A 13,898-nucleotide genomic window follows, 5' to 3' on the forward strand; every position below is an offset into this window, starting at 1 on the left:
TTTGTCATAATAAAAATATAGCATTTAAGTCACTGTATACTGAAGCAAGCAATTAAATAAAAGCTCATACCAATATAAAACAATGACATCACACATAAAATCAGTCAAAACAACTGATACAGTAATTTCATTTTCTTTAGCAGTTTATTTAATATATAATACATATGACATTTGCTAAAATAAGCCAAATAAATACTCACAAATACAGATGTAGTACATCAAAGTATTGACAAATGAACGAAAACATATTTTTGTCATAATAAAAAATATAGCATTTACAAGTTACTACTGTTGAGAATTTATTCTGTGCGTACAAAAAGAAGGAAAACGTAAAAGTAACTAAAATCATGAATGTAATAATATTTTATGAATGAAGATATTCCAAGCATATACTTATGGTTTCGTAATATGCATTTAAGATTAATAGATTTGCATTAAAGAGGGGTAGATTTGGATGAATATGCTGTACGATTAATAAACTCTTTCTCTCCTACTTTGTGCACAACAACTCAAAGACTCTGCATATGCAACATAATTTTAAACGTTTTTGAAAAACATGGACTCTATGTGGAATAATGTTTACATTACAGTACCTTACATTATTTTTTTAATAATTACTATTTATTTTTGCATTGTCTATTCTTAATCAAAATGTTTTTTGTTCTATACGGTATTGCTTAAAAACTGTATTCCATTTTAACTGCCTTATACAAATGAAATGTCTGTACTGCATGCATATGCGTTATGAACGTTTTTAGTGGAAACCTACTCAATACTGATAAATTGTGGGGTACGTTACCTACACACAAATCAAATTTGTGTTATAAAAGTTATATTTAAATTGTAAATGATTGGGAGAAATTGAGAAATTCTAAATATTGGTGATGTAGAAATTGTTCGTTTACATACTTTTTAAAGACGAATACCAAATAAAACCTTCAAAATGCTTCAACAGTTCATGACGCACTCACCTGGGTACGCTTTGTGTACTGCAGTTTAAGAACAGTTTAAGAAATTGATGAGAATAAAGTCACGCATACTTACAAAAAAAGTGTATTTAAAAGAATGTGTTGTACAATACATATTTACATTATCATAAAACAATGAATATGAATTAACTTTGAATAAACACAGATCCAAACAAAGAGAGCACCACTTTACATGTTTACATACACTAAAAAATGATAATGGAAGAGTCTATCACGTATACATAATTGTTGTATTTACAAATCAGAGACAGGTGGAGAGTGCAGTGATCTATACATATAACCACAGCACTTCTGAAATGACCAATAACAAACTAGTTTGGCCACTAGATAAACTGGACGAGGCATATGCACTGACGACACAGGGGACAGGTACCGAACTCATCATAAACTCTTATGGCACAAGGGGTACAAACACATTTATGACCACAACTCAGAAGAGTGTCTGAGACGTTACTGCAACACACTACACAGTCTTCGCAGTCGAAAGTTTCAAAACCTGAGGAAAACAAAACAAGATAGTGGATGCACATCAGTAAGAATGGTCAAAAATTCAACAATCACATCATTTAATATTTGCATTTAACATACTGTAACATTAACTGTACGCCTGGAAAATGGGGCAACACTTTCTTTGTACATTAGATTCACATATGACGTGTGTGATTCTTACCTGTGTTTTTAGGATGATGGTTTCTCTGTTCCTGCATGCTCATACTTTCCAGAATTGCTTTGCTCATGTGCCTATAGCCACAGTCATCATCATTTTGCTTGTTGTGTGTGAGCGCAGGGCAGGACGTGTAGGTGCGTATCAGACCCTTCTTTTTGGAACCTGCAAACACAAATATGAACCACAAACATTATAGACAGAATGTACGCCGTATATTCATAATTAAGCTTTCTTAAACTACATGCATTGGCTGTAATGGATATATTGAAGGTGCCATAATGGATATTAACATGGTAAAAATATACACCACAGTACAGTCTATGGTGGTACTTTTTGTGACGTTTGCAACTTGTCCCCTCACCAAGCAACACCACTGCGGTTGTCTGTCCATAGACGTCAATCATCGCCCAGATGGGCCAGTGAATATTCAGAGTGGTCGACTGAAACGACGTTGTCCCGTCAGAACTTCGCGTGCATAGACTGCCGTCCCTGTCGATCCAGAACTCAATCTCTGATCCAGGGTAGCACGTGCTATCGGGAAGCACTGTCGCTGCATACAGTTCGCAGTCAGTCAGGTCTGGTATCGCTAGAGGGGGTACAGATGTGTTCTCGGGTGAAACATTGGCAAACCCGACCCGCAGCGAGCCCTGCCAACTAGACGAGGAGCGCTCGATTCGCAGGCGCACCTTCTCCCGTATCTGTACCGGTCTCTCGCTAAACACAAGACCGTGACGAAACGACGACTCGTCTCTGGTCGCCCGTCGACCACCTTCACCCAGAGTTATCAGATGCCCTTTAACATGTGAATGGAAGGAAAGCGCACCCAGACATCTGCGCTTGTGACACACACACTGGTGCGGTGACTCTGGAAGATAAGTGTGTCGTTAGAGAGGAATACAGATCAAATGAAAATATTCCGTTTCTTTTATTTTCTGTTATATCTTTGTTTTTATAATAATGTATGTTTGCAATTTTCATTAGATTTAAGCGCTTATTAGCCAGCAGATGGCGTCATTGTTCACGTCACTGGCAAGAAAGTCCGTAAACCAAGTCCTACAAATATCGGATTTTCGAACTTTTCTCTCTTTAATTACACATTAGTAACATAATATAATCGTTCAAACTGAATATTAAATGGTATATAATGTAAATGTTGTCAATTATTTGACTATTTATAACAACATAAAAAGGTTTTTGTTAAAATAGTCTAGTCTTTTTTTTAGTCACCATGTCTGTTTTTCTTATTTTCTCCTGTTAAGCTGCTTTGGGACAATGTAGGCTACATCGTGAAAAGCACTATATAAATAAAATTGTATTGAATTGAATTGAATTGAATTTTATGAAATCCATGAAGTGAGCAGTTAATGAAGTTAATAAAATACCTCTATAGTTTATTAAGAGATTACGTTGTCCCATAACCTGCTAACTACATTCAAGGTGAAAACTTAACTACGTTCTTTAAACGCTTCTCCAAAAGTATTATAGTTGCTGCTTTATTTAAAAAAAAGTAGATTATTAAAAAATAAGTTACCATTTCTTGTTATTTGCATCTTCCTCTCTTTCTTTTTCGGTGTCATCCTTTTTGTCCAGCTTATCTTAAGTTTCTGTATTAAGGTGGAAGATAACTTGCTCCTTTATAGTAAATGCACGTGTTGTGGTGTATAGCTAAACAGTATTCCTCATTGGACGAGGAGGATGGAGGCGGAGCTGTGGAATTTTACATTCAGGAAAGTTAAATTAAACTGAAAGACAGTTGCTGATGCAAATTTTTGTACGCGATAAATGCATTTTATGTACACATGTGTACATTTTACGCATACACAGGGAAGGTAAAGTAAAGACGCGACTGAGATTGATAATGTGTCCTCTTTTTTTAAAGTAATGCTAATCGAACATTTAAGCACCTGCGAAATGAGTCAAAATTATTTGAATGAAATTCTTACACAAGGTCATGATGGATATGACTGTGTTATGATTTTGTTATCAACGGTACTTTCAACAGACTAAACACTCCAAACGTAGTGCAACATGCTTTCTCTTTCGGTTTGAGTCAAGATGAGGCTACTACGTTTTGGCGTATGTTATCATTGCATTGAGAAATAAACACGTATGATAATGATCAATTGTGTGATCTGAAAGACCGACTCCGTCATTCCATTAAGTCTTTACACTTTATCCAATCTGGTAGGTTCATAACGTAATAAAACGGGCTTTCACTAAATCCTTTGTGTTTCGAGTCTGAAGTCATCACGCAAAAGGTAGTTCAGATGATTCATTTAAAGGTTTCGTAAGACTGGAAACACCAAGGATTTTGTCAAAACCAACAAGCCACGCCCACGGATCTGACTCGAAAAAGTAGCGCGCTTTACGTGTTTTCCGGGGGTCTCATTTATAATAGGTAGGTACGCACAAAACGGGGCTGGAAACGTGCACATTTTGGAGACGAGTGGCGACACAAATGGTGAGCTGGAGAACTCAAGTTAGATTGCAGAAAGTAGGTGTGATAAAAACGATTATAAGCATTAATGCCTCACACACATTTAATTTCACCTCATATCCGTAAAAGATCCACATTATCACGAAGATTAAATCTGCAGTTATTTGCGCTTGAATTGAGTGATAATTGTTTCATGCACCTTCTTGTAAAATCCAACTCAAATCTTAAATAAAAATTCATTCTAAATATTTAATCAGCGCTGTCTCACCATCACACTATGAGCGCACGAGGAGGAGATGATCTGATCCAGCATCAAATACCATTAGATAACTGCAGAACACAGTGTAAATAAATAACTAAATACATGATTTTCCTTAAATACTGAGCATAATCATCGAATGTCAAAGTCTGGAAATACAGCCATTAAGCTCTCGCACAATCGTTTCGCTTTATGTTCTCGTTATCAGTCCTAATTATGTTCATAACCAAACCGGAATGAAGAAACGTTCGTCTTTTACAATTATGTCTTCAAATGTTATCTCAGGTGAAGGACACCACTAATTAATGATGTGATTTTAATAAGGTGTTAATGATCAGTCTAAATGCTGTAAACAGATAAAGGCTGCATAGACTTTCTTTGGCTTTAATATAATTATCAATAATTATTATTATTGATAATTATATTAAAGCCAGTTATCCATTTGTAAATCGTAGTGAATCTCATGTGTGGCCCTTTGTGATTTCGTTACGGAGATAAAAGATGGGATCGGGGGTTTTCGGCAGTTTTACATCATTTTTTGTTATTTTCCATGGCATGATAGTGGTTGGACCCGGAAACGGTATACGTCCATTATGGTGCGTGACGTCAGGCTTAACAAGCGGATTGGGATGCCAGTCTGATTAATATAAATCAGTATTCATGAGGTGCTTTGCATTAAGTATTTCTGGGTAAAAATGGGCGTGTACAGGGCGGGATATGAGGCTGATTCACGTACGCACACTTGCGATCTGTGATTTATAAAACGAATATTGCTTACAGGTGTGAGTACCCACGGTTTTATAAATCGGAATATTTTTTGGCGCACGTACACTTTAAGTCAGGATTCTAGCCTAGGCACAGTTTTATAAACGAGACCCCAGGTGACGAAAGTTGAAAAATGTTCAAACTCAGCACTCGTAACCAGCCGTCGAATCACAGTAGAGGCGGGGCGGGACAAACGTAACACTGACCAACTACGTGGCGTTTGTCACTGTCACTTTTTACCCAGCCGCCGAATCACAGTAGAGAAGGGGCGGGTCAAATGGAACACCTACCAACCACACAAAATGAAATGGAAGAAGACCTCACTGCCTGGCTACAATTCAAGTCACATGCTAGTGAGTCTATCACATCCATTCCTTTAAAGGTGTGTCAGCAGACTGCAATGAACTAAACTAATAATTTTCCTAAAAGAAGAATGTTTTTATTGCAGGAAATCACGTAATGATGCAATAAAGACATAAAACACTATGGTAGCACACTTGAAAGTGAAAATGAGGGGTAGGCTACAGTAGGACAATTACAAATATTATGAAAAATAAAGTTTTTACCAAAGATTGTTACCATACTGATAGCACCGCTGTCAACATTTTGTTGTTTAAATACGCATGCAAGGTTTCTCTTAAAGTTTTTAAAGCATTTTTTTCAAAGCATGATTTTCATCATCCTTACAGCCATTCCACATATTCCTCATAAATGGGCACATAAACATTTAAATATAATAACCCTTACTGATATTTTTCCGATGTCTACCCTCAACAGATGTATATAAATATGAAATAATAACAAATGGTTCAATATATTGGTAACAAATACTCTTGGCAGTTGGCATACAGCTAGCATCGTTTAAAGTGAGTAACTTTTATGTTACAGTATCAACACTTCAATTTCATGGTGCAAAGACTGACAATACTCCTAAAGAAAATATATTTTCCTCCAAATGAAAAGGGTAACTAATTGCTTCATTTTTTTTTTGCTTTTGTGCTCTCATTTGTATGCAAACAATAACTCTAGCACAAAATTTCATACAAGATATTTGTTCTCAAAATACACCAGACTTTACCTTAAAATGTACATATTTTTTTTTACAATCAGGTTTGTGCAATGTTTTGAATACGCTTAAGAGATGTTCTCAATAACATTGCTTTAAATAGATGTATTTGTACATACAGGACATGTTTTTGTGTGTTGTGCACACTGTTCCCCCTTAAAAAAAATAGGTGCATGATGCCCCTGGTAACACATACAAGCCTACTCATTCGTTTAAGTAGAGAAACGATAAACAAGCTTAAAAATGAATAAAATCGTGAAAATAATGATATTTTGAATGAAGATATTTCTTGCATATACTTTCATGTTCTCCCAAAATCAGCAGAGTCTTTGATTGCTCTCAAGAGCATTCGGTGAAGTTCTGCTTCATTTTTTACACCACTGGGAAGACACAGTCGCATCATGCATGTGTTCGCATACGGTAAACGACATCCACGCTTCTCTGGCTGGTAAAAGTGAATGCTGGGCTTTTGGGGAAACCCCAGTGGCGGGACTTGATCTGCTCCAGTTATGAAAGCCAAAAGTTCCTCAAAACGTAACTCTGTTTTTTTGTCTATTACGGAAAAAATATAAAAAAGTCAATCGCCAAAATATAATATCAATGTGCTTTAGGTTGCTTTCTCTCTTTCGGTCTTTCTGTTAAATGATGGCATTTTTATTGTGTATTTATGAATGTATAAAGTTAAAATGCAGTCGAATGATGTTTAACAAACTAACAACAGTAAACTCACCTTCAATCATCTTAAGGACCAATTCCCAGGAATGAATAGTCTCCTCTTCGGGCTCCCTCTTCATTGCTTTGCTCCAGTGAATTTGGAACAGGGCTCTGAAGGAGCTTCTTGTTATGGGCTCATGCGTGTTGGTAAAAATGGGCAGGAACTCAGCCCAGTAAGATTTAACCATATCCCAAAACTGTCCATAAGCATTCAGTCCCTCTGTGAACTGATGAATCATTTTAGAGGTTCTGTAAAAGTCAACACAGTTTGTTAGACATACATTAGGACAGCATGTATGTCTTATAAATGGTATAATCTTAACCAATGGTTGGGTAAAATCTGGAAAGAACCAACTATTGGTATATAAATTAAACTGTGTTGTTACTCAACCATGGATTCAAATTAATGGGTAATAGACAAATGTATAATATACGTAAATCTGACACTTTGACCATTTTCATTTAGTTAAACAATTCCTATAAAGAATTCAACTCACATTGAGAGTTTGTCAATTTATGTCAATGTTAATTTTCTGTGGAAAACAAAGGTGTCATACACTGTAAAAATACCCATAAATCTGTAATGTTTTTCATGTTATTTTACGCACAACTGTTAAATATACAGTTTATTTCTGTAATTTGACATTTTTACCACATTTCAAAAAGATGTGCAAATAAAATTTCGTAAAAGTACCAATTTTACAGTGCAATTTTTTTAGTTCGTAGGACAACACTCCTTTATTTTTTAAAAAGGGGCTAAGAGTTGTTGTATGAAAAACTGCTGCATTAATATTCTTAGGTCAATTTCATATTGTGTTCTTCTAAAAATATATAACGTAATGAATGGCATACCATAAGACATTTTTATTTATTTTAATAGAACAATTATTTATTTCATTTTATTTATTTATTTAACATATGATTTTATCCAGATTCTTTTTATTCATGGATATCCAATAATGTCCAAGATATTACTGAGTTCACATTTATTTGTGTAGTGGTTTTCACAATACTTTTCACCATATTTATCATTTCAAAGCAGCTTTACAGAAAATGCTACATTTCTACATTACAAATAATAGTTATAGGTGACATTGTCAAAGTAACGTACATATTGCGAAAACCGTAATCAAATAAAACAAACCATGCAGTTAGCTTAAGTCCAAATTGAGGTTAACAGCCGTTTTTCTATTATTTTATTTTTTAATAATATAGTTAACAATGTTAAACAACGTTTAACTGTTGAAAGTTGATGGTTAGGGGTTACTCAAGTGTGCATGGAAGAGGTGTGTCTTTAGTTGTTTTTTGTCCAGTAACCACTTTACATTTGTTTTTCAGTGCATCCAAAGTAATAACAAGAACGTCTACATACCTAAGATATATGTAGTGCCGAATGGCGTAGGAGTAAATCTGTGGTATATCTCGAATGGAAATGTCAGGCCTGTAAATCCCTGGAACACCACACTCACAGATCCAGTCTCCCTCCTCTCTCTGCAGCCTATGGAGATCTGTTGTTCTTTTACATGACAAAATCTAAAAAAAAGTAATAGTAATCAAAAATCGAATTAGACCTTGTTAGATCACAGAAGAAAGATGATTGAACAAATGGAGAAGTGGATAGATGCCCTTTGCAGTTTGTTCTGGATGTCAGCATCTGGTATGAGGCGCCAGTTGAAGTCTGCCAGTGGACATTCCTGAATGCACATCAGCTGGTAGAGACAGGGGTCAAGAGCCTTGAACCCGGGTCCACCATGAGCCACAGACCACGCGATCAGCTTCCCAGCTAACTCATACTTATGCTGCTCTAAGGCCATCTGGTCATAGGTGAAGAACAAATGTCCAGGTTTCCCCTCGAAGATACCCAGAGAGCTTTGCACCTCCATCATTAGAAGTCTGGAGAAGTTCAAATACATGTCAAACAAAGGTTTAATGTTTTTGTAACAATATGTTCAATCTACAGTGCATGCATCTGTTGGTTGGAATTATTTTGAATGACATCAAAGAAGAGACAAGCCATTCATAGAAAAATATTACATCCAAATCCTAATATGGATGCTGTGAAAGAACCATGTCAGTGATAGTTCAGCCAAAAAATTGTATTCTGTCACTTTAAACCTGTATGACTTTCTTTCTTCCGAGGAACACAAAAGAAGATATTTTGAAAAATGTTATTAACCGGCACCCATTCACTTAAATTGTTTTTTTGTCCATACAATAGTAGTAAATGGGCTCCAGTGCTGTTCCGTTACCAACTTCATTCAAAATATCTTCTTTTGTGTTCCGCAGAAGAAAGAAAGTCAAACAGGTATGAATTGACAAGAGGGTAATGACAGAACTTTCGTTTTTTGGTGAACTTTCAAATTACCTTTTGATACCGTTTCACAGTTTGATTTAACTGTGCATCTATTGAAACAATAAGTGGTGTACCTGAGAAACTCTCTCCTCGGACCTCCACAGTCAATAGCCTCCTCACCCACAAATTTCACAAGAGGGATTTTGGTCCATGAGAAATTGTAGTTGGAGACGGCATTTTTCGCACTCTGCAACAACCTGTTTCGGTTGACCAATATTGAGACCTGCTCACTGCCTGAAAGATGGTTTTGCTGAAACTCTCTGAGCAAAGATCCAACATCAATGTCCTCCTGTTAGAAAGATGCAAACACGGTTAACTACAATAAAAACCCACACAGTTGACTTTTAAAATTACCAAGAAGTTATTCAAATGATATGTTGAAAGAGTATTACCATTGAAGAGTTTGGGCTTGAACAAGACATATAACTAGTGGATGAAGTCAGTCGCTGTCTGCGTTGAGCAGGAACAGATGGAGCAGAGCGTGACGGTGATGAAGCATTTCTATTAATGACTGATGATAATGTGTGTGTGGGCATCTGAGGAGAAAAAGCCATCTAGTGTCATTTGTTGCTTGTGTAATTGAATATACTTTAAAGGATAGTTTATCCAAAAATGATAATTTTGTCATCATTTATCCACCCTCTTCTCATTCGAAACCTGTCTGTGACTTTTTTTCTTTGAAACACTAAAGAAGATATTTTGAGAAATGTGTCAGTGGTTTTGTGTTGATGGGGCACCAAATATTTTATTTTGTGTTCTGCGAAAAAAAAGAAACGCATACAATTTTGGAATGACATGAGGGTGTGTTGATGAAAGAATTTTCATTTCGGATGAATAATTTAAGGCATCAACCAACCCAACCAAACAACAGCAATGCTTAGTCCTTGAAGGTTTACAAATGAAAAACTGAATTCCGACAATACCTCATTTAAAACAATATCTTTATCAGGAATTATATAAAGCACGCTCTCGCCCAGCTCTTTTTTCAGTTTATTCATCGTTTTGGGATTTATTCGGCAAAGCCTTCCATTTTTGTCAGCCTTGACGGCACTGAAACCGATCCAATCTAGACCGACCGATGGATAGCTGGAGCAAATGAAGTGATGCATCTCTCTCCAGGTCCAGTTTAGATCTACCCCTCTCTCTGATTCATGATCAGGTATTCCTAAAAAGTAGCACATATTGTCAGATCCTCCATCTGTCTTCGGTTGCTGTATTGTATTTTAAGCTGGAAGCAGCTGTGAAATGTACCTAAGCCCGCTTGTGTGAGTTCAGAACATTCGGTGGGGCTGGGAACAGTCTTTTGATTGGCATGCCGTAGGAGGAAGACACTCGGTGACCATGATGTCTTCTGTACGCTTCTGGTTTCTATTAATGAAAGAGAAGATGTAGGAAGAATTTTGATGAAAGATTCTTTATAAAAAAGTATGATTAAAACCTCCATTCTTGCTTGGTGTGTAATTCTTGAGAAATCGTGGACAGTATAGTCAGGCTTTTCCTCTGAAACTTTGTTCTCACCAACAAGACAGTTGATGCCAGATGCAATGTCTGGGCACGATGTCCTACTGCCTCTTCTCGAGCCTGTGCACATAACAGAAACATTCTTTCAGACTAATTCAATTCTTACTTCTAAAAGCTCACAAGTTGCACACTTACCCAAAAGGCGAACGGTGCTTGTGTTCCCGTACAGATCAATGAAAACCCAAAGTGATTTGTTCAGGTTAAGTCCCTTTGCTTTGATGTAATATCTCTCTCTTGTTATGCCTTCAACGAGAATCATGCCAGCATAGTTCATCCAGAAGTGAATTTCTGCACTGTGCACGCACAAGTCCACAGGCACTGGCAGAACACAATAGCCGGGCGTATCACTCAGCTCTGGGATAGAGGAAGCTGGTATACAGCGTTTGTTTGGCCTGATGTTGGTGAATCCTACGCGGAGAGCCCCGTCCCACCTCGAGGAGCAACTCTCGATTTGTATACATATCTTCTCGTCGAACTTGATGGCGCGGCTTAGAAAAGCCAAACCGTCCATGAAGGACGAGGCGTCTCTGGATGCAAGTCGTCCTCCATGGCTGATGGTCACATATTTGCCTGTCATTTCCGTATGGAAGGTCATTGGACCCAGACATCGGCTGCCACATATGCGGTCGTGTTCTGCTTCAATTAAAACATTAAAAAATAAAAAACGACAATGTTATATTTAGCAACACTAATAAGCCTATTAACTAAAAAGTTTTGACCACTTGTACTCACTCATTGTTGCGTATTCTTTGCCTCATGCAAATGGTTGTGAAAATCCTAAATAACTAAAAGCTACCTGTGACTCCTGCGTTTACTGTGTTTCTGATTCTTATAAAACACAAAAGCCTGTTTGACTAGTTTCACTTGCTGCTTGAGAGAAAGGAAGCAACCAATGGGATGGGCAAATGCAGGTGTAGCCCAGTGAAGGAAATTCCTAATGGCTCTGTGCGTTCCGGAAAGGGAATTTTACATCTGACGCTTTTAAACTGAAAAGCAGGCCATGGCACCTTTCCATATATCATTGTGTCGTTCTCATGAAGAATTTCTAGAGAAAAAAAGGAACTTCTATTTAGCTTTAAGTCGGATAATTAAGTTTGTTTTTTGTGTTATGACATTATTTTCGTTACAATCAATTCCTCCCTTACTTAATTATCTTTACTGTATTTTGGGCATTTTACGTTAGTTGCCTTTTTGGGCAGTTGCTATTATTCTCAATAGTGATTTTTATTTTATTCCTATTACCATAATTTGGTAACTTCTAAAGTACAGGATTGTGTAGGGTCAAAAAGTAGCTATGTTACCTTTCTATTATCTCAATAGCAGAGCTTCATTTTAAGCAAAATATATTGACATAAAATTTTATGGAGATTTAAGACAGACATACCCTTGAGGCTGTTTCAGATTAGACAGATTTACATTATAACAGCTGTGTTTTAACTTTTGTAGATAAATAACAAATCAATAAATATGTGCAATATAAAGATACATTAAACCATAAAAGATCACGTCACAAACAGTTCCAAGACATCAAGGTCATGAATGAGTGATTTGTAAACTTGAAGCACGTTCTGAAACCATTTCTATTGTGTGTTCAAACACCACCACTTTGTACTTCAAAACATCTCTTAATCTCTAGTTCTGCTCTGTCAAAACATCCACCCTTTCCAAGAAAACATGAACATGGCTGCTTGTGTCTATGGCTGGAAAGTACATTGACTGTAAATGGCTGTAATGAAACTGAAAAACACCTTGTATCATTAATGTGTGTACAAAGGAATGTATACAGACACATTAAATATTGATATTATAATCACTTCTTTAATTTTTGTATAGTGCATTTCCACATTTATTTATTTATTGAAATTGTATATAACAGAACTGTGGATTTTGTCATTTTATTGATATATTTTCTGCATTTATTTGATAAAATAAGTATAATGTATTTATGATCTTTCACATAGTAAATGTGATAAAAATGTTTCAATGGGAAAATTTCTCTTTGGATATATTGTAAATGGCTGCTAGTGCACAACAAGTGCTGTCATGTGCTTACAAAAAACAACAATATTGCTTATCACCTTGTGGTTTACAAATGAGACAATACTTCTTTGCACTTCGGGGACAAAAATCTAGGCCATGAAGGCAGTGAAAGGTAATATTCATTGAAATACTGGTAAAACGAGGCATGCCGTAAACCTTTCAAAGACGAGTTTTGATGAACAATAGTACAAGGCAAACACAACACCTTATCTGCATGAAGAATGTTCACAGGTTATAAGTTATTTATGCTCAATCTTGCTAAAGTTTGCTGAGAATGTTATTTGGATAAAACTAGGGACGTTTTACAAGTTACGAAATCACTGACATTTTGTGCATATTATTTGCAGGGTGCGCTTCTGTCCAGACATGTGTGTGAAGCTACTGTCATAATGAAACCAAAACCTGAACTCTGATGATCTCAAAGGTCTCCGTAGAGTAAATGATTCAAATAATTCTTCACTGATTTTATTGACCAATTAAGCATTTAATACACTACCTTGTCTTGTTATAATGTAGTAATAAAAACAAAAAAAGTATTCAAATGAAAAGAAAAATACTAAATAAAACTAAAATGACAAAACAAATCTGAAAACCATTTCAAAATATGGAGAAAATTCTCAGGACGATGACTCTACTTAAATATTTGCTGGATTTATGGTGGAATTTCCTTTAGTCAGATCTGAACTTATCATTCATCATTCTGTGTGTTGCACCGTCAACAGGAGTGATGAAATATGAAGCAACTGAACAAGTACACAAAGATCAATGAAATGAAACCACAACATGTGTGACCACTTTTGGGTTTTCAGCCATCAAATAATACACAAAAATAGCCGATATTTCTCTATAATATGTGCATATTGACCAGAGAAACATGAAGACCTGGAATATAGTTCACATTAGCATCATATACAATGTGCTGCCAAATGCAAACAAGACTCCTGCATTTAGAGTCATGTCCATATATTTGGCTATCAGGCTCATATATAGCTAAAGAATAAATACTATAGCATGACATGGAATTAAAGTAGACATATTTAAGCCCTTTAAGCATTTGGTTACCCTGCTTGGTTGCAGGTTTGTTGTT

General features: G+C 36.1%; 2 protein-coding genes across 3 annotated transcripts; both read right to left on the bottom strand.

The window, feature by feature from the left end:
- Positions 1–320: 320 nt before the first annotated feature.
- LOC130568398 (E3 ubiquitin-protein ligase NEURL3-like) lies at positions 321–3,270 on the bottom strand. Its single transcript, XM_057357231.1, has 4 exons — positions 3,188–3,270; positions 2,018–2,521; positions 1,660–1,818; positions 321–1,485 (listed from the first exon to the last, which is right to left on the bottom strand). The coding sequence occupies exons 1-4, from the start codon at positions 3,231–3,233 to the stop codon at positions 1,313–1,315; spliced, it is 882 nt and encodes a 293-aa protein (XP_057213214.1). The 5' UTR covers positions 3,234–3,270; the 3' UTR covers positions 321–1,312.
- Positions 3,271–5,534: 2,264 nt separating this feature from the next.
- On the bottom strand, positions 5,535–11,635 carry LOC130568108 (uncharacterized). Of its 2 annotated transcripts, none has more exons than XM_057356777.1 (11): positions 11,504–11,635; positions 10,907–11,404; positions 10,769–10,831; positions 10,502–10,618; positions 10,174–10,415; positions 9,643–9,786; positions 9,325–9,539; positions 8,523–8,790; positions 8,270–8,430; positions 6,914–7,146; positions 5,535–6,735 (listed from the first exon to the last, which is right to left on the bottom strand). In XM_057356777.1, the coding sequence occupies exons 1-11, from the start codon at positions 11,505–11,507 to the stop codon at positions 6,485–6,487; spliced, it is 2,196 nt and encodes a 731-aa protein (XP_057212760.1). In that variant the 5' UTR covers positions 11,508–11,635; the 3' UTR covers positions 5,535–6,484. The 2 variants fall into 2 exon arrangements, with proteins under 2 accessions (XP_057212760.1, XP_057212759.1); XM_057356776.1 differs by having other exon boundaries at positions 10,907–11,407; positions 11,504–11,630.
- Positions 11,636–13,898: the final 2,263 nt, after the last annotated feature.

The sequence above is a fragment of the Triplophysa rosa genome, linkage group LG17, assembly GCF_024868665.1.
Source record: "Triplophysa rosa linkage group LG17, Trosa_1v2, whole genome shotgun sequence".
Classification (NCBI taxonomy): Eukaryota; Metazoa; Chordata; class Actinopteri; order Cypriniformes; family Nemacheilidae; genus Triplophysa; species Triplophysa rosa.